Source organism: Rhizophagus irregularis, chromosome 9 (assembly GCF_026210795.1).
Source record: "Rhizophagus irregularis chromosome 9, complete sequence".
Taxonomy (NCBI): domain Eukaryota; kingdom Fungi; phylum Glomeromycota; class Glomeromycetes; order Glomerales; family Glomeraceae; genus Rhizophagus; species Rhizophagus irregularis.
Genome location: NC_089437.1, coordinates 1223424 through 1244700, shown reverse-complemented (window position 1 = coordinate 1244700; position 21277 = coordinate 1223424). Strand labels below are relative to the sequence as shown.

The 21277-nt window shown below is 25.6% G+C and overlaps 4 protein-coding genes across 4 annotated transcripts; 3 read left to right on the top strand and 1 right to left on the bottom strand.

The window, feature by feature from the left end:
• Positions 1-3322: 3322 nt before the first annotated feature.
• On the top strand, positions 3323-3943 carry OCT59_029309 (uncharacterized protein; the record flags this gene model as incomplete). Its single annotated transcript, XM_066143027.1, has 6 exons — positions 3323-3325; positions 3393-3448; positions 3514-3558; positions 3643-3676; positions 3775-3787; positions 3879-3943. 6 exons carry the CDS (start codon positions 3323-3325, stop codon positions 3941-3943), a joined length of 216 nt encoding a protein of 71 aa, XP_065994617.1.
• Positions 3944-6739: 2796 nt separating this feature from the next.
• Positions 6740-7780, bottom strand: OCT59_029308 (uncharacterized protein; the record flags this gene model as incomplete). Its single annotated transcript, XM_066143020.1, has 1 exon — positions 6740-7780. One exon carries the CDS (start codon positions 7778-7780, stop codon positions 6740-6742), a length of 1041 nt encoding a protein of 346 aa, XP_065994616.1.
• Positions 7781-12057: 4277 nt separating this feature from the next.
• OCT59_029307 (uncharacterized protein) lies at positions 12058-12438 on the top strand (the record flags this gene model as incomplete). Its single annotated transcript, XM_066143013.1, has 3 exons — positions 12058-12093; positions 12173-12300; positions 12390-12438. 3 exons carry the CDS (start codon positions 12058-12060, stop codon positions 12436-12438), a joined length of 213 nt encoding a protein of 70 aa, XP_065994615.1.
• Positions 12439-19255: 6817 nt separating this feature from the next.
• On the top strand, positions 19256-20985 carry OCT59_029306 (uncharacterized protein). The gene has a single exon (XM_025308723.2). It carries the CDS (start codon positions 19426-19428, stop codon positions 20827-20829), a length of 1404 nt encoding a protein of 467 aa, XP_025173537.2. The 5' UTR covers positions 19256-19425; the 3' UTR covers positions 20830-20985.
• The last annotated feature ends 292 nt before the right edge of the window (positions 20986-21277 follow it).

Here is a 21277-nt window from a genome sequence, read left to right as displayed (position 1 = left end):
TGTGAGCAAAAAAAAAAATTAGATTGAAAAAAAAAGAAATACACGTACAATAATTATTAATTTTTTTTAAAAAAAAAACCATTCATTGATATTTTCAGAATTTTGTATGCCGATTTGTTATTGTTGCACGTTTGCGCGGTTACATCAATTTTGTCAAACAAAATTATTTTAAAACCAAAATAAAAAAAAGTAATAATTTTATTATGATTATGATATTATTAATAAATTATTAAAATTATCGAATTAACGAATATAATTATGAATGTTATAAATAAATTATTGTTATAGCCGGGAAACAGGACCGTTAGAATGTCCGAAGCGTGACATAATACTTTAATAGGGTCCATAAATGATTAATTGAAATAGTTAAATTTTATAGTCTGAAAAATCAATCGAATAAAGTGATACGCACGTATATCTTTATCTTTAATTTATGAGTTTTATTTACTCTTCGATCCTTCATATAAATTGTCATGCAGCAGTTGATGAAAATCTTAGTCAAAATGATATCAAATATTACAAAACATTACAATGGAAAAAAAAATTTATTAAAATAATATATTTGAGTTACTGTGCATAAATCTACGGTCAAAACATACGCTGCTTACTATATATCAAAATATGATATACAGACAAATCATCAATAAAATTAAATAATTATCTCTCTCTCATTAAAGCTAGAACTATTGGGCAATGTGAGGTTGAGTGAATAAATCGTATAGTCAAGCCCTTGTTCAATTATATAATTTGCAACATAAAGAACTTTGGCTAGAGTGAATTTTCGTCAGCTATTGGAAACTGCATTAAAAGTAGATCACGTATTTGTATAATCCTAATTTATGTGTAAAATTTTCATTATAAGCTTAAAAAAAAAAACTTTAGTAATAATGGATTAGTTAAATTAATTTTGTAAACATTTTTTCGTAACTATCTCTTTTCTTTTATGATAAATTAAATAAATTAATCAGTTTGAAATTTATGAATGCTTGCCCTCAGCCAGATATAATTAACCTATAACTGTTTCTCCTGAACACCACGTAGAGGTGGCAAGCTTTGTTCAGGGTTACCTGTTACAACCAGTTTATAAATAATGAAATACCGTATTTTGCGAGCCACAGTACTGCTATTTTGTATTTAAATAGTAATACACGGTAATAAAAAATTTTTTTTCAATTAATTTAATTAATTTCCATATTTTTATGACAGTTTTATTTAATGAAATTATCAATTTTTATGATGGCTTTATTTGTCAATTTCATCATCTTTCTCCCCCCATGTACAATACCCTGCAAAAAAATAATTCTCATTTTCTAACGGTCTTGTTATCTAAATAATATAATAAACATCCATGTATATAAACACAACTGTTATGTAAGTTTTAAACTTCCTCCATCAATAGTAAAAACTTGCGCAATAGAAGGGGGTATAAGGGTCAAGGACTATGGCCCCGCAATACGGTACTGGAAGAATGCTACAAAATAAAAAAATGTAATAAAATAATTTTTCGTTAAGTATATTATTACATATGTATTATATGTATTATATAAGCATCAAAAATTTAAAGTTAGATAGAGAAATGATGTTAATACTTAATACTGTCGTATTTGATGAGCACTGAAAAGCTGGTTAGCTTATATCTTCCAACTACTGTGAGTTGCCTTTTCAAGAGTAACATCAAGAAAAATATTTGAAAATAATTTTTTGTAAATGAAGTTTAAAAAAAATTGAAAAATATCATTTAAACTCATTTTTACAAAAAAAAAACAAGAATTTTTTAATAAAAAAAAAAATTGTTTAAAACATGCTGCATATTTTTTATAGCTATTAATTTCTCTTGCGATAACATTAAAATTAATGTGCTATATACTAAAAATTTAGTTTTTTTATACCGCAGTATATACAGTATTTGCATATTTATTGTATTTGCATATTAACCGCAGCATCAATGAGATAGCATGTGATTATGGTGTTCCCGTGACAGTGCGTCGACAAACAGCATATGAGCAGTAGCGTAAATGGTTAAAATTTCTTTTTATTTGATGTTTGATGTCTGCTTTTCTATCGATATATATAAAAAGGTTATTGTATAATAAATTCCAGGTGAGTTTCATTTAAAAAAAATTAAATTAATCTCTTCTATTACACATTTCCGTTCACTCATTTTCCTTTTTATTGTTACTATACAATATTATTTTACTTTCGACAAATATTTTATAGACTATTTATACGTAAATTCACAAGAACGTTCTTTTTTTTCATAGATTTTTTTATTTATTTAATGGAGCGACGTTCGAGGAAAGGAGAGATAGATTAGAAATATTGCTGTTATTGATAATCTTCAATGTTTTTGATATCAAATATTCTTGATTTAATTAAAAATAGTTTAGAATTATATGAAACTACTCAATTTAACAAAAAATTTGTGATAGTTTAATTGATAGAGTAGAAAGTACTGAAATGTCTATTAAAAATCTTTAAAAAGACATAAAGAGGAAAACGTTGGATATTTTTTATAACAAAATATTTATTATGGTTATCATTATTTTATTGATTTATTGAAAGGATACGTCAATTTATTACTGATATTTTACAACTTCATGATTTAATAGTGTTGAAAAATTGAAAGAATATTTTAAAAGTATTATTAAAAAATTTCATGATATTGTTGTAATTGATTTACGTTTAAAAGTGACTTATTCAAAAAGATCAAGGCGTAAGGGATGATGAGACTGCCATATTAGCTAAAGTATGAAATTTAGCAAATTTATTATCATTTTAATTTACTTTTATAATTATTTGACGAAAGAAATATTTTAACTTATTTGTTTCTCTAGTTTTTAGAAAATGTTGATGGTGTGGATTACGACATTGGATAAAGAAATTAATCCATTATGATGAAATAATTGTCAAAAGATCACAAATTCAAAAAAGTCAAATTTCAATCAAAAAAGGCGACAAAACTTGATACAAAAGTTATGATAATAATTAATACTTTAAACAATAATAATAATAAGGGGAGAATATTTTATGAATCAAAATTCGTAGCGGGTAACCAGAAAAATCATCAAGGTTCGATAATGAATAACGATTTTACAATTATTAAATAGTTCGGATAATATTATAAGATTAGGATTATCAGATTTAGATGTAGGTCAAGTATTGATTTTGATTATTTTGATTGGGATATTTACAATCTTTATATGAAAAATATACTTTTGATTAGCCTGTAAAATTAAATTTTTGCTTTAGGAATTTGTCTTAGGCTATCATTTTTACATGGTTGTCAAATTCTTAATAAAGAGATTAATGATGTCAAAATATTATGGTAAGCGAGAATTAAAGTGGATTTTTTTTCTTTTACGAATATTTTTTTAAATTAATTTTTTTTTTAGATCAATGAAAGACTTGAACCAAAGGTAGCTAGCTTTAATTTCGGAGGATCCGCGAAGTATGGTAGATACTTTGCTGAAGTATAACAGCGGTGGTTCATTGGGTCAGCGCCTGAAAATTAAGGCAGGGAACAAAAGTAAAATTTTCATCAAAATGCGATATTTTCAGGTTTGTTCTGTTCATTCCTTGAAAAAGTGTGTTCGACCAATGTGATAAAATTAATCTTACATATATTTATTTTTTTATGTTTAGCTTTAGTATGCTTTTGTGGAAGATAGCGTTTGATGTAATTCCATATAGAAATTGGAATTATACGAACATTATTGATCGTATTAAGGCTGGTAAACGTGAAATCCATCTGAAGTTCAAAAAGATTTTACAAAGATAATTCGAGCTGGTGAGATAAATTATTATTCATAAAGTAAGCCTTTCTTAACTTGTTAAATTTCTGCAGTATTAATAAAATTTTATTTTTTAAATTTAAATAGCGTGGCAAAATGATCCAATACTTCGACCAAGACTTCATGAATTGTTTAATCACTATACACTTTAACGCAAATGTCCTTTAAAAGAATTTACACCACCAACTAGAAAATTTATTACAAGAAAATGAACAGATTTGGACAAAAAACCGAGCAGTAGTAATTTAGATAATAACAACAACAACAACATTATCATAGATGGAGATAATGATGATCCTATATCAGAAGCCACGGTTATTTTACCAATGATTCAACCATTATTGTTGTTAGAAGGTATAAAATTACATAAATCCGGTGACTAAAGATGAAGAAGCAGCAGATTCACAATTACGTTACGCTTTTTCCCTTTATCATGATCAAATTATTAAAGATACTGATGCTTTCTTACAATATTTAATGCTATAGCACAATTTATTTAGGTAGAATGTATTTATGCTGGTATGGTTGGTTTAAATAGGGATAAAGAGAAAAGTTTACGATATTTAAAGATAGCAGCTTTAAAAAATTAACAAAGGGTTTTTAAATAACGTTAAGATTGATAGATATATTTAGATAGATTTTTTCATTTTAAAGTTTTGACTTGTTTCTTTTTTTTCTTTTTTCTTTTTATATTTATTTTATACATTCTATTTATGTACGTATGTATTATTTGAAATCGTGAGACAACATTTATGTTATAAAAAAAATGGATCCCCATTCATTATTAATTACAAATTTCGTTACGACTGTAATCCATTAAAGACATCATGGATACGTCTTAGAAAATTTGAGATCAATTTGTATACATCAAAAACGTACTATGGTTAATTACTAACAGTGATGAAAATACGGCAGCCGCAGGATTTAACAACGTAAACTTCGTTCTATAGCCTAAGTAAAGGTCGATTGGTGAAGAATCGGATTAAAGAAAAGAGGTGATCCTGTTGATGTGTGAAGTTATGTTCCAATTTTAATAGTTATAGATTTATAGATTAGGTATATTTTGTTATAATGTTGACCTAACGAATCGGTTACATAAAAAAAATTATCAAGATCGGATCAATGATACCAAATTTTTTTACAAATGCCTAATTCGCTCTTACCAATTAATACGCAAGATTGTCAACATTTAATTTTTATGTTTTCTGTAATTTCTAAATTTTTAATCCAGTATAATTTCTTCAATGATTGGCCGAAATTTTCTTCAACGTACAGTACGTCAAACTCCTAAAATATTTCCACTGAACAAACTTTATCGTTTCACTGGAGTATTCATTCGGACTTCCTTCACTTATTTTAAGTAAACATTAAAAAATATGCATGTCAAGATAATGCTGTTTAAAATATTTATTAATTTATTTCATGATTTTCAACAGCTTAAAACATTTTAATACGAATAATTATATTTATTATAACCTCAAAAGTAAAGTAGTGATTTCGCGTTGTAATATAAAAATTCTTTTTCAAAAAATTATTAAAAGTTATAGTACCTATAAGCCTCACAAATCCGAAATTTAAGCGCCAAAATTTATGCAACTTCACATAAAAATATTGGAAACAATCAAACAATTGTCCGAAACAAGACAGGATACTCCGAACAAAATTCAGAATTTCTTTCGTAACGACACAAGGATATTATTTCACACTATATGGTTCATCGTTATCAATTTAATGTTTTTAATGATTACTGTAAAATTATTGAGGTTAATAACGATAAGCATTATAGACTATTATGTTGTGACTGAAATTGAAATTTAACTGAATTTAAAATTCAGATATGGGAATTTCTGGAAAAGTTGACTGAATTTTAAATTCAGACATTGAAATTTTATCTGAAATTAAAATTCAGACATCTTAATTTCAGATAACCCCGTAACTGAAATTCCAATTTTATCTGAATTGAAATTCAGACATTCTAATTTCAGTTAACCTCATATCTGAAATTCCAATTTTATCTGAATTTGAAATTCAGATATTTTAATTTCAGACAACTTTGTATCTGAAATTCCAATTGTATCTGAATTTGAAATTTAGACATTTTAATTTCAGTTAACCTCATATCTGAAATCCCAATTTAACTGAAATTTAAATTCAGATACTTGAAGATCATATCTGAATTTAAATTTCAATCGGCTTTCCCAGAAATTCCCGTATCTGAATTTTAAATTCAGTCAAATTTCAATTTCAGTTACAACAATTATATAGAACTTATAATTACAAGTTCAAACCGAATAATCAATGTCGTATTAAACATATAATTAAAATTTTATGATAATGCATTTTATAAATTTATATCAAGCCTAATTTTAAATGACCTTTAATAATAAAATTAAATATTAAAGTATAACAATGCATATGAAATTGAGAGTAACCATCATACAATATCTACCTATAAACTTAGAATAAAAAAATAAACGATAATCTACTTAAAAGTTTATAAAACTATAAGCTATGAGTACTTAATACAAAAATAACTAAAAACAATTGACAATTTAAAGCGTTAATCAATACATTAAAGTTCATCCGTTTCCAACAACATCCTCCACTAGAAATTTTGAGTTCTTTCAAATAATCCTCTAATGAAATTAAGAATCGTACTTGAGTCTCGATCTACATAAATCATTAATATTTTAATCTTCTCTATCGTAATACTTCTTCAATAGTAATGTATCAAATTTAAATTATTTTATCATCGATAAATTAATTCCAGAATAATAAACGAAAATTCTACAATCTACCCTCATATTCTTTATATAATTCAAAATTTCAAATGCTTTGATTTTATTTTTACCAGTTCCAAGTCAATATTGATAACAATATCCTGGACAAAATATTGAATAGATATGACTTCTTTCAATTGCTGCTTCATATAATTCAAATGCTCTATTTCATTTTTTTTCAGTTCCATTTTGATAACATTTTCCAAGATTATTTATTGCATCAATATCTCCTTTTTCAGCTGCTTTTTTATATAATTCAAATGCTCTATTTTCATCTTTTTCAGTTCCTGTTCCATATTTATAACAATATGCAAGATTATTGATTGCATAAATATCTCCTTTTTCAGCTGCTTTTTTATATAATTCAAATGCTCTAGCTTCATCTTTTTCAATTCCTGTTCCATATTCATAACAAACTGCAAGATTATTAATTGCATCAATAACTCCTTTTTCAGCTGCTTCTTTATATAATTCATATGATTTAATTTCATCTTTTTCAGTTCCTATTCCATAATAGTAACAATCCCCAAAATTATTTACTGCATAAATATCTCCTTTTTCAGCTGCTTCTCTATATAATTCAAATGCTTTAATCTCATCTTTTTCAGTTCCTGTTCCACAATAGTAGCAATTCCCAAGATTATTGATTGCATAAATATCTCCTTTTTCAGCTGCTTCTTTATATAAATCAAATGCTCTAATTTCATTTTTTTCAGTTCCTACCCCATTTTGATAACAATATCCTAGATTATTGATTGCATTAATAACACCTTTTCCAGCCGCTTCTCCATATAATTCAAATGCCCTAACTTCATCTTTTTCAGTTCCTATTCCATTTTGACAACATTTTCCAAGATTATTTATTGCGTCAATATTTCCTTTCTCAGCTGCTTCTTTATATAATTCAAATGCTCTAATTTTATCTTTTTCAGTTCCTATTCCATATTCATAACAATATGCAAGATCATTTATTGTAGTAATATTTCCTCTCTTAGCTGCTTCTTTATATAATTCAAATGCTTTTTTTTCATTTTTTTCAGTTCCTATCCCACGTTGGTAACAATAACCAAGATGACGTATATCACTTGGATAAAGCAATTGTTCATTATCATCCGTTTGCATTTTTACTTCTTCTATAGTTAACTTAGAGGATGAAGTTAATGCTTTAGCCAGTAATAAACCAAGAGATTTTTGTTCTTCTTCGCTCATGTGTTCAATATTATTAATTTTAGATGTAGTATTTTGTTGTTTAGTTTGTGATTTTACATGATTCGGTGCTTTTGGGCACTTTTTGTTAAGATGGGCCTGCATTCTTTCGGGAACAGCTCGTTGAAAGTCCTTAGAGCAGTGTTTACATTGTACGTGAGGATGTCGGTTGTCTTTATTGTCAATTATTTGAAAATGTTCCCAAACGGGACCTTTTTTTCTTACCATTTGGTATGGTTTATCGTTTAGAAAAAAAAATATTTCAATCCTAAGGAAAGATAAAAAGAAACAAAATAAAAGAAAAAAAGTTACGAAGGGAAGAATGATTTATATAGAAATTTATCTTTTATTCAATTTCCACTAGTAAAAAAAAGGAAATTTCATATATATTATATAGGATTGAGAATTTCCGAAAACTGGTTAATTAACCTGTCAATTTGGTTAATTAACCATAATATATAGCTAATTTAAAAATGGGCTGAAAAAATTGAATACACAAAAGGAATAGCTCTATGAATAATTATGCGGGGCCAATTTTTACTAGTAAGAAAAAGGAAATTCGGACAATCTACAGAACCGGCAAAATTCGCGATAGTATACTTTTGATGTGATGATTTTCAACTTTTTCGCTTAATTTGGAATTGGTTGTGTGATCTTCAAGCATTTTTCCATAAATTTGGAAATGCGTAACGCATGTGGAGGCAGTGGGAGGAGTTGGTTGTACCGTTTCCTTTATGAATTAGAAGAAAAAGAATGAGGAGAAAGGAATATCAATACTTATGATAATCTAATCAAATATATAGACTCATTCTTTGTTATTACATCAGATCAATTTTAGAAATTATAATAGTTCGCAGTTTCTAATTAAAATGGTAACAATTTTTCGGTTACACAAATTATTAAGTTAAAAAATGGTTTACCTTTTGGTTTTAACAGTTCACCAGACTTTTAATTTAGTGAGAAAGACTCAAAGTTTAGCTAAGGGTTTAGATGTGTTTAGTTGGTTTTATTAAGGATTTAAACTAATGTGATTTATTAACTTAATTCAACGGAAAATATTGCTCAAGCGTTACTAACTCAGAGAAAATTGTTATTTTTTCGTGACATACAGTAGAGAAATTATTATATAATCTAGTTATGCAATTATTTTATGATTCATTGATAGAAATTAGTGAATTACATGGATTACGCTTATACTTACCATTTATTTTTTCTTAATTTTACATCAAATTTCCAGATCCGATCGTATAACAAGCGTGATAAATTAATGATTTATATTTTTTAAAAAAACGTATATTATGTTTAAACGTTAAAATTTATTTTATTAATTATATGCAAAAAAAAAAATATTACATTAAGCACTAAGTGAAGATGAAAACAGTAAAACAAATAAAAAAAATATCTAATCAGAACATTTTTTCTAAAATTGCGTTTTACGATGTTTCCATCATTCACAAGGATTTATATTTAAAATTCTACTGAAATTGTTAAATATTCCATTATTTCATTACATTTCCGTATTCTATATAGTTTACGCTGCCACTAAAAATTTTACTTTTATTACAATTTAACAAATTTTATTAAATAACTTTATTAACCACTTTTTATTTTACCACGCACCAATACATTTTGGTTCTGTCTGACTTATAAATAATATCGATAATATATATTATTTGTTCTCTCAGTTTTTATTCTAAATTAGAGGTTAAACCCAGTTTTGAATATCAGATTTATATTTTAAATTTAAATGGATTAGAATAACTGATTAATTGGTTTGAGCCGTATTTAATATAACTTATTAATGTTCTGGATAATGTTAATTTACATAATCTTAGATTTCTCTGCTGCTTTGTTATATGATTTAAGTACATTTGTTTCAGTTCCTATTCCATATCGATAACCAATTCCAAGATTATATATTGATTCAATATGTCCTTTTTCGGCTACTTTCTCTATATGATTAAGTAACATAATCAGAGCAAATTTCCAGTGCTGTTTTAATACTCCAAGTCGTCCTGCCCCAAACCTCCCTGTAATATACCGGCCAAAATTATCTATTATTGTATTACCTGAAATCCTGATACGTTAGAATACAATGTCTTCATCAATTACAAACGAATCATTTCTGTTCATAAAGTTACGTAATAAATCTACAAAATCCTTTATTTGATGCTAATCTGCCTGATAATTTAGTGCAACATTTGAAAAGAACATAGTATGATCAGGTGTTTATATCGATGAAATATTTCATGATTCAAAATTTGATCTTTTGTTACCTTATAGTAATTACCCAATACCACTAATAAGATACAGTACTTAAAAGAGTCCGATGCAATCTTATTAAAGATCTACAATATATATGTACACTTACAAAAATTTTACTTTATAATCTCAATTTGCATTCTTCAATTTCCTGAATTATCTATTAAGACTTCTAATATTTTTTCTTAATCTAGAGAAATAAACTAATGGACAATATCTTGTAATGTCGTATACTGGATCTTGCTTAACATAATTAAGCGTAGCCTGTTTCCTTTCAAGATTACAAGTTTCGCATTCTAGTTCTAAATAAATAATCGTATTTCATAACTAGTATTATATTTTGTATTAACTAGGAAACGGAAACCGTTGTGCGAAAAAATTCATTGGATGGAGTCACGTGAAGGACAGAGAAACTCACGTGATCGATCATTTTCATAATGCGTAGACATATATATATAGTCCTTCGCTTCGCTCCGGACAATAAGTTGATATACATTGTGGAGCATATAACAATCAATATAGTAAGAATACGCGAGTAATACTTCATATTACATCGTTACTTCGTGAACTTAATATAATATATGTTACACAAAAGTATTGGAGGGTTTTCATAATTGAATTGTGAAAGAAATTGCATCACAAGTCTGGGGAGAAGAATTTTCTTTATTGACTTCATAAAGTTCGAATGAAAACGGTATTACGAATTAAAATTAAGGGTTCGATCTGATTCCATATGCCACTACGATATAAGGCATTCAATCTCAAAACTGGTAGAAATTATAATATTTGGCGAGAATTAACATTATAATTATAATAATCGAGCTAGTTCAAATTAAGAAATTGGAATATAATTGGTACGGGAAATGTCCGATAAATCCGAATTAACTTGATTACAGATCCAACAAACCTAATTTTAATATTATCAATAACGATAAATAAATCCTGTATTATTTTTATTAGCTACTAGATCTCTTTGACAATATCCGTAATTTGATTATTGAGTTTGCCTTCTTACAACAAATACACAACATATAAATTTATCCTTATGCAGAACAGACTTTATCTTTTTCACTTAATTTGGATTAGACCATGAGACCATTGTTATAGTATTATGTGATACAAATAACATATATAGCATTAGTATGATTTTACCTATTTTATCGAACCATTTTAATCAATTAAAAATTGGTTGTGCAACTTAATTAATTATAAATCGAAGAATTGATCAGTATTTCTCGTAACATTAACGGAAGAATTTTCCCTTAAGGATTACCGGCACGGAATCAGTTTAAACCCATATTTTACCATAATATAAATAATAATTTATTCATAAAATTTCAAATTATTATTATTTTGTTTCTAGAAAATAGAAATTTTAAATTTCCAGCCCAATTTTAAACGTCATTTTTTTTTCTAATATATCCTGTTGAAAAACCGGTATAATATTACTAACTAAATATAGTATAGTGCAGATGACGATAAATCATTGATCGCACTTTTTTTTTTTTCGTTTGATGGTCGACCTACTTAAAAATAAAAGTGACCCCAATGGTTATCTCATGTTACGATATTCATTCAAAATACTTTAATCTTATCAGGTTGAATATACTTGAATAGATAAAGATAACAACCATTTACTTTTTATTATAAAGAAAAAAAAAATTTAATTAATTTTGTGTAATTATATGATTGATCGCTCGATTAAATAAACTTTAAATTGTAGAATTTTCGTGGGAACGAATTTAAAGTAAAAAAAAAAAGATTATCAAATATTTATTTTAAACGTTCAAATTTCTTGTTTGATAACATGAATTTATAATTATAATAATAAAAAATTTTTCCCTCCTTTTTTTTTTTTGTTGAGCTTTACTTTTTATGTCTTTAAATAACTGAATGTAAAAGATTTATTTAAAAACCCAATGATGACTTAAAAAAAAAAAAATTGAAATCTTCTTGATTCTTTTTTTTTAAACAATAAAAAAAAAATTTTAAATCCCCTTATATTAAAAAAAATAATAATGGAAAACCATCAAGAAAATACATGGCCTTTATATGTATATATTCGTTTAAAAGATTTAACTTTATTATTTAGAATTTTAAAACTTAATCATATAATGCTTTAATTTTTTATAGGAGGAAATGCTACTTTTTGAAATAGTAAACGAACATGGTAAAAAAGATTGGAAATTAATCGCTTCTGAACTTGCGGCAAAGTCTTTTAAAAAATCTTCCGAAAGAACAGCTACAAATTGCAAAATAAAGTAATATATTCTTTTCTTCGTTCAAATAATAAGTAACTGTATATCAAATCTTTTTTATTTTATCTTTATTAATACTAAATAAAATTTAGGTATGATGAACTTTTCAGTAATTATTATAACCCGTTTATTCAACAGTAAGTAAACCCGATGATCTTTTCCCATATAATTAAACTTAATGCTTATAGAGGCAAAACCTTGATAATATGAAATATGACTAACTATATATATTTTTGATTTTTTAAGAAATGTCATCCAAAACCGAATGGATTTGAGTTATATTTTGAATTAAATAATCCTAAAAAAAAAAACTTGTGAAAAAAAATTTATAGTTGTAGATTTATCATCTATTTATTTTATTATACTTTCTTCTTTTTTTCAAAAAAAAAAAAACGTTTACTCTTTTACTTATAGATTTCTTTGTTACTGTAAATCCAAAAAAATATTATATATATATATAAAATAAATAAATAAAATAATAATAAAATATAAATAAATAAATAAAATTGAATTTTTATATTAAAATGTTATTCAGATGTACAAATTAAAGTATGAGAGAATTTTTTTCAAATTGGGCTAGTTTCATCATTAATCGGAGTTTGAATGAGGTTGTATTCGTTACACAACGAGCAGTCGCGCGTATAAAACTCCGAGAAATCGGAACAAATTTTTTTTTTTTTAAAAAAAAAAATAAATAATAAAAAAAATAATAAATAAATAAATAAAATAAAAGAATAAAATATTATGTTTGATAAAATAAATGCTGCCCTTATCTCTATCGTTACTACTAGATATTTTAATAGATTATCTTTCGATTAGCCATCTTACTCATTTAAGATGATTATGATTTTTGATTATCTTAGACCATTAGCTTATCTATTCAAGTGAAAATAAAATCCAAATTAAGATCATAAGGATGATCTTCGAGTCGAAGACCATTACGAAACCTTTTTATAATGAAAACTGTAAATGAAATGTGTTTTTAACAAATTCAAATAGTAATTGTTCATGATAATGTTAACAATATGTTGTTTTCCAACATTTAAATTATTACAAGCTAACAGTAACCAGTGTAATCATAACTATTTACAAAAACAATTTATTAGCATTTAAAAAATATTTTTACTGATTGGTAAATGGATCATAGATACCGTAAGTAGTGTGAAATAAAGTATTTATTGATACCGTCCAACATTGAATATTACGGACCTTTTTTTCAGCTTACCGATATGAATTTACTTTCAAAATTATACTTATAAAAATTCTTTGTTTTTCTTTTTTGTCTCTAAGAGAAATCATAAATACTGTTTCCTCTTGTGTTACAGTCCTCCATATTTTAGAAAGTACATATTAAGTTAGATTTATTACGATATCTGAAGAACATCCTCACTATAACAAGCAAATGACTCAGTAACCATTAGTAATGGCTGTACAATTTAGATTAAATACTCAAAAACCGTTTAATGACCGAGAACAATAAACCGTCAAAAATGTGTCAATTTTACTTAACTATAAGAATTTATTTTTTCAGTTCTTCCTATTTACATTTTTTTCCCGCTTTTTTTTTAAAATACAACAAACATCAAGGCAGTTAATCAGTTTGACGAATTTCATCAAAAAACCGATTTTTTTTATTAACATATTTGATGAGTTGCGTCTTATCTTTGAAAAAGAATGCAAATAAAGACAAATAAAAAATAAATAAATAAAATAAAATATATTTTTTTTTTCCATTTTAACAATGAATAACAATGTAACCTAATTTGAAAGGATTTACAAATTATAATATAGCTGCAGCAATAATCGGATTGGTTTTCCAACGAACAATTACGCGTATAATCTCCGGAAAATCGGACATTCAAAATAATTAATTAACTCGAATAAAATAATAAAAAAATAAAAAAATAAAAAAAAATAAAATAGTTAAATTTTATTTTTGATCAAAAATAATCATTTGCCCTTATCTCTATCGCTATTAGATCATCTTCCAATTAGCCATCTTATTGAATCTTATTCATTTAAGATTATAATTTGATTATCAAAAACCATTAACTTATAAATGAATCCAAATTAAGGTCATGAACTCATAATAAAGATAATCATCATTGTTCGAGTCGAAGAACATTACGAAAACTTCTTATAGTTAAAAACTATAAATGAATGCTTTTAACAAAGTTCAAATAATTATGCGTGAATAGCGTAACGATGTTAGGAATAAGTTGCGTTTAATGCTTACAGTAACCAGTGAAATCATAAATATTCACAAAAACAATTTAAAAATATTTTCATTAAGCAAATGTATCATAGTAACGTGAAACCAATGTATTTATTGATTACCAGTCCAACATTGAAAATTTATGTCCTCTTTTTTTTTAGTCTACCGATATGAATTACTCAATAAAATTTCACTTATAAAAATTCTTTTTATCTCTTAGAAAAATCATAAATACTACTATGTTTCCTCTGTGTTACAGTCTCCATATTTTAAGTAAGTCCATATTAAGTTAGTTTTATTAATACGCTGGATTTGCTTCAAGATACTCGATCTGATCGCTGATGAACATCTTTAGTAACAAAAAAAAATAAACCGTTAAAAATGAATTATCTTTGCTTGATTATGAGATTTTACAAACATTTGTTCCTTCATTACCCACTAGACTTAATGAACAGGATAATTAAAGAAATTCTCAATTGAGCGCAACATGATCATGAGAGAATTGACTGGCCGCATAACGAAGTTTCTCCGGTTAAATTTTAATTTTATTTTTCTTCCTATGCATTTTTCTTTCTCTTTTTTTTTAAAAAAAACAGTAAAAAAGAATAAATAAATAAATAAATACAACAGATATTGACATATTTGGTGTTGATCATGCAACGTTCTTATCTTTGGAAGGGAATGCAAATAAGATAAATAAATAAATAAAATTTGAATTTTTTAGGAAAACCAAAAAAAATCATTAGTACAACATGACAGGATGTAACCCAACTTGAAAGTGTTTATAAGTTACAACATGAGAAAATTTGGCTAGCTGCAGCATTTATCGGAGTTTGTTGAATGAGTTTTTCCTCGTTACACAACAAACAATTACGCGTATAATCTCCGGAAAATCGGACATTCAAAATAATTAACTCTAATAAAATAATTATTTTTTTTTTAATAAAAAAAATAAAAAAAATAAAATTAGATAAACTTATTTTTGATAAATAATCGTTTTGTCTTATCTCTATCGCTATTAGATTATCTTCCAATTAGCCATCTTGTTGAATCTTATTTATTTATGATTTTTGATTATCAAAAACCCATTAACTTATCTATTCGAGTGAAATGAAATCATAATAAGGATGATCATCATTGTTAGAGTCGAAGACCATTACGAAAACTTCTTATAGTGAAAAACTATAAATGAATGCTTTTAATAAAGTTCAAATAATTATGCGTGAGTTTTTCCAACGTTTAATTAATACAAGCTTACAGTAACCAGTGAAATCATAAATATTCACAAAAACAATTTAAAAATATTTTCATTAAGCAAATGGATCATAGTAGTGTGAAACCAATGTATTTATTGATTACCAGTCCAACATTGAAAATTTATGGCCCTCTTTTTTTTTAGTCTACCGATATGAATACTCAATAAAATTTCACTTTTTATCTCTTAGAAAAATAATAAATATAATACTATGTTTCCTCGATGTGCTACAGTTCTCCATATTTAAGAAAGTCCATATTAAGTTAGTTTATTTGATCGCTCCTCCCAATACTTAATAACTTGTTAGTAATGGCTGTACAACTTGAAAAATAGACAAAAAAAAAAAAAAAGATCCAAATCAGTTTAGTAACCAAGAAAAATAAACCGTTAAAAATAAATCATTTTTGCTTGACTGAGAGATTTTTAATCTTTAATTTTATTTTTCTTCCAACGCATTTTTTTCTCGTTTTTTTTTTAAAAAAAAAATATTAAAAAGTAAATAAAATAAATCTTATTTTTTTGCCATTGGATATTTAATAGATTATCTTTCAATTAGTCATCTTATTTCATTTAAGATTATGATTAAGATTATCAAAAAACCATTCAAAAGCTTTATCTATTCGAGAGCAATGAAAATCTAAATTAAGCCATTAAAAAAGAGGATGATCATCATTGTTCGAAATTACGAAAATGAAGAACTATGAATGAATGAATGTGTAACAAAGTTAAAATAATTATGCATGATGACGTTGATAATTTATTTTTCTACCGTTCAAGTTAACATTCAGCTAACCGATGTACAAAAACAATTTAAAATCTCAGATACTGCAAGTAGCGTGAAACCAATGTCATTGAAGATTATGGACCTTTTTTTAGTCCGCCGATATAAATTTACTCATTAAAATTTCACTTATACAGATCATAAATACTACATTTCTCTGTGTTACAGTCTCCATATTTTACATATTTATGAAAGTTCCATATTAAGTTTATTACGATCGCTGAAAATAATCCTCCCTATACTTTTTAATAACTGTTAATGACGGCTGTACAACTTGAAAGATAGATTAAAAAAAGAGAGACTCAAAAACGGTTTAATGACCAAGAAAAATAAACCGTTAAAAATGAGTCGGTTTTACTTGTCTAAGATTTTTGAATTTTAAGTATTTATTTTTTTCTCTCGTACTTTTTTTATCCCTACTTTTTTTTTTAAAAAAAAATAATAATAATAATAAATAAATAAATAAATAAACAAATAAAATAGATACAATAGATATAGTTGATAAAATTCATCAAAAAACCGATTTTTTCTGTTAACATATGATCATGCAACGTCTTATCTTTGAAAGGGAATGAAAGGGAATGCAAATAAAAAAATAAATAAATAAATAAATTTTGAAATTCCATTTTAAAAATGAATGACATGAAATAAGACGTAACCCAATTTGAAAGGGATTTACAAATTATAGCATGGGAGAATGTTTTCAAATTTGGCTAAATTGCGGAGTATTTCTGAATGAGTTTGGACCTTGTTACACGAACAACTTCGCGCATTAAACTCCGGATACCTAAAAATTCAAAACAATTATTAACTCGAAATAAAATATAATTGTTCTTTTTTTTTTATTAAAAAAAAAAATTTATTAATAAAATAAAAATAAATCTTATTTTTTATGCTATTAGATACTTAATAGATTATCTTTTAATTAGCCACATCTTATATCACAAGATTATGATTTTTTGATTATCAAATATCATTCAAATTTATCTATTCGAGTAAAATGAAAATCCAAATTAAGGCTATAAAGTTCGAGTCGGAGACCATTATAACTTTGTTAAAGCATACATTTATAGCCCTTCATTATAAAAAGTTCAAATAATTATGCACGATGATATTAGCAATAAGTTGATTTTCCAACGTTTAAATTTGTTACAAGCTAACAGTAACCAGTGTAATCATAACTGTTCACAAAAAATAATTTCATTAATAAATGGATCACAGATAAACCAATGCATTTATTGAAGGATTTTCTTTAGTTTACTGATATGAATTTAGGTTTATTATGATCGCTGAGGATCATCTCAATGACCATTAGTAATGGCTGTAAGATATTGAAAAAAAAAATAAAATAAAATAAAAAAAGGTTCATAACAGTTTAATGATCAAGAAAATAAACCGTTAAAATGAATCATTTTATTTTTTTCCTCCCATGTAGTACTTTTTTTCCCACTTTTTTTAAAAATAATAATAATAATAAATAAATAAATAAATAAAATAAAATAAAATAAATATAAAGATAGACAGTTTGATGAATTCATCAAAAACCCGATTATTTTAGTTGACATATATTTGATATTTATGTAACGTAAGGGAATGCAGGTCCCCTGAAAATATTAACATCATTGAAAGGTTAACACTAAAACTTAATTAACATTCATTGAAATATAATGGACTGAAAAAAAAAAAATTTAGTAAAAATATTTTATTCTTTTTTCCGAGTGCGCTTTTTCTTATCTTTCAATACACTTTCAACTTTTGATAATCCGATTTGTAAAATTTTTTGAGTGGATTAGGACTTTTGAGAAGGACAAAGTATAACTAGTATTTATTAATACATAATAAAAATTGTCATTTATTATTATATGGATATTGTATGGACGTCACGAAGTGACGTACATATCTATATTTACGGCTAGTGCAGATCATGTTATACATAAACTTTGTTAGAAATCACTTCTCTCGATTGATATTAACCATATCGGTTCAACAAAATCAAATGTTACACAATTAAATGTTACAATATTATTATTATTATCCAACCAAACTCATAACAGAACGCCGAACTTCCCTATACTGCTATATATTCACGAATTACCCGAAAATAATTCTAAAAGCGTGAGCGTAACCTAAAGGTACTACAATATTTTAGGTTTAGACAAAGTCCAGTGATTAGATAAAAAAAGTTTAATATCAAAGTTATGGAATGTGTATGTAAACTCGGATATTTAGTCAAGAAGGGAACAAAGACAATGGTTTTAAGCATTACGCCGTAAATTTGAAAGTATTATAGATGTTAATGATGTAATATTTATAACCAATCATCACGCAACATTAACATTACGCATCATGAGTTTCAGCCTAATACTGGACGAAAAGAAACATGAAGCGAAACGTTTCAAATTCAGTTAGTTTCGCCCGAAAAGACCATGTAAGGATAAATGGCGTGTAAAAATTCATATGACATTCACGTTACATTAATAAATTTCGTGTAATTCTAGAATTTAATATGTTTTGCGTACTGCGCCACTTATGTCAATTTCTAGAATTCTATCATAAATTATTTCCTTATTAAGACATTTTTAAGAATTTATATTTAGACCTTATTAAATGATTGGTTGTTTATGCAAAATATACAAATATGCGAATATGCGAATATCGAATTATTTATTAAACACGATATTTTTTATTCACGACTCTTAATCCTTTCGTCCTTTCGTTTTCCTTCATCCTTTTCATCATTCCTTACTACTCATTCCAATATTCATTCACTATATTCATTCCTTTGATAACTTTTTTATTATAATAAAAAACTTTTTTTTATTTTTTTTTTAAAAAAAAACAAAATATATAATATATATAATAGAATAAAATAAAAAAATGGTTAATAATATAAATATATTAACAATTCTTTTGATTTTGTGTTTATTTTTATCATATTCCTTTTGGACATCTTTGGCACAACAAGAAGTAACAAGTTTACAACCAATCTCTTTAACAAATTCGTACGTATCAAAAACACAAGATGATAAACAAGTCGATTCCGATACGACAGAAAAATTTGAAATATTAACTGATGAAACAGGAAATAGTAAAGTTTATATAAGTGGAGAATATTATATAAATTATCTTGAAATATTAAGACAACAACATCATGAAATGTTAATTAAATTAATAGAATTAGCAGATAAAATAGTTTTAAATAATACAGTTTATTCAGTTACATTAAAAAATTCCTTACCACCATCAAATGATCCACATGATTATATGTCACTTTCAAGATATTTTTGGCCAAATCCTGATAAACCTAATGGATTACCTTATATTAGAATTGATGGTATAGAAAATCCCGAAATTTATACAATACCAGATTATACTTTAATGCGTGATTTATTTAAAGAAATTGGAAATTTAGGATTCGCTTATTTTTTTACAAATAATAATTCTTACGTTGAAAAAGCTTTATATAGAATCAATGAATGGTTTATTGATGAAAAAACTAGAATGAATCCAAATTTAAATTATGCAGGGTTTAGAAAAGGTGATATTATTGGTAGAAGAACAGGTGTATTAGATATAAGACCAGTATTTAGAATGTTACAATCGATACCATTAATGCGTTCATCATCAAAATGGAATTTTGTTATAGAAAAAAAATTACGTCGATGGTTTTCAGAATATTATACTTGGTTAACAACTTCTCCTATAGGAATAAAAGCCAAAGAAGATGGATTTAATAATCATGGTACTCATTATGATGTACAAGTAACTTTTATTTTATCATTTTTGGGACATGATGAACAAGCAAGAACTTATTCCAAACAAGCTCTTATAAATAGAATAAATATAGGAATATTACCATCTGGTGAACAACCTTTCGAAACTCGAAGAATGTTAAGTTGGCATTATTCTATATTTAATTTACAAGCATTATTCTTATTGGCTGAGAGAGCTGATCATTACGGTTATAATGATGCTTGGACTTATGTTGGTAATGATGGTCAAACACTTAAAAAAGCTGTAGATTATATCTTATATTACGCTCTTAATGATGGTAAAGATTGGCCATTTCAAAATATTGGAGATTTTGAATTAAACGATTTTGTAAAAATTTTAGAATTAAGTTACGTTACTTGGGCTGATGAAAAATATTTACAAGCTTTACTAATTTTAAGACCTAAAGCTAAATTGGAACAAATTGAAAAGAATCTTGATTTTGAAGATAATTATCTTTGTGTTTGGTCTTTAATGACTAATAGATTATTATGGTCTTGTATAGATTAAAAGATAAAAAATAAATATAGTAAAAATATTTGTTTATTTATTTATATTTATTTTAATTATTTTAATTATTTTAAGTTTAAACGACGTTCAAATTGTTTATACTTGAATTTTTGTATAATAATAATAATAAATTAATTAATTTACCATTTATGATATAACCTTTTTTTTAAAAAAATTTCCTGTCTTACAAATATTCGTTTACTAGTACAACGTTAGTAACTAATGAAGAAGATCCTTGGATCTTACCGATCCGATATATTATTATAGATTTTTAATTTAATGCAATGTGGCTCTTATTTTTCATTTCCCAGTAGATTGGATCTTTGAACAGATTTTGTATTACTTTGATTTACCAATTATTGATTTTGACTTGGTTAGCTTGTAAATTAAATATGCATTTTTATTTTTAAATTTTATTTCGAGTATTTCGAGCGTGTAAATGATATTT

What these genes read in the sequence shown, in the direction of transcription:
- OCT59_029306 (XM_025308723.2), top strand. Translation starts at nt 19,426, where the DNA reads ATGGTTAATAATATAAATATATTAACAATTCTTTTGATTTTGTGTTTA.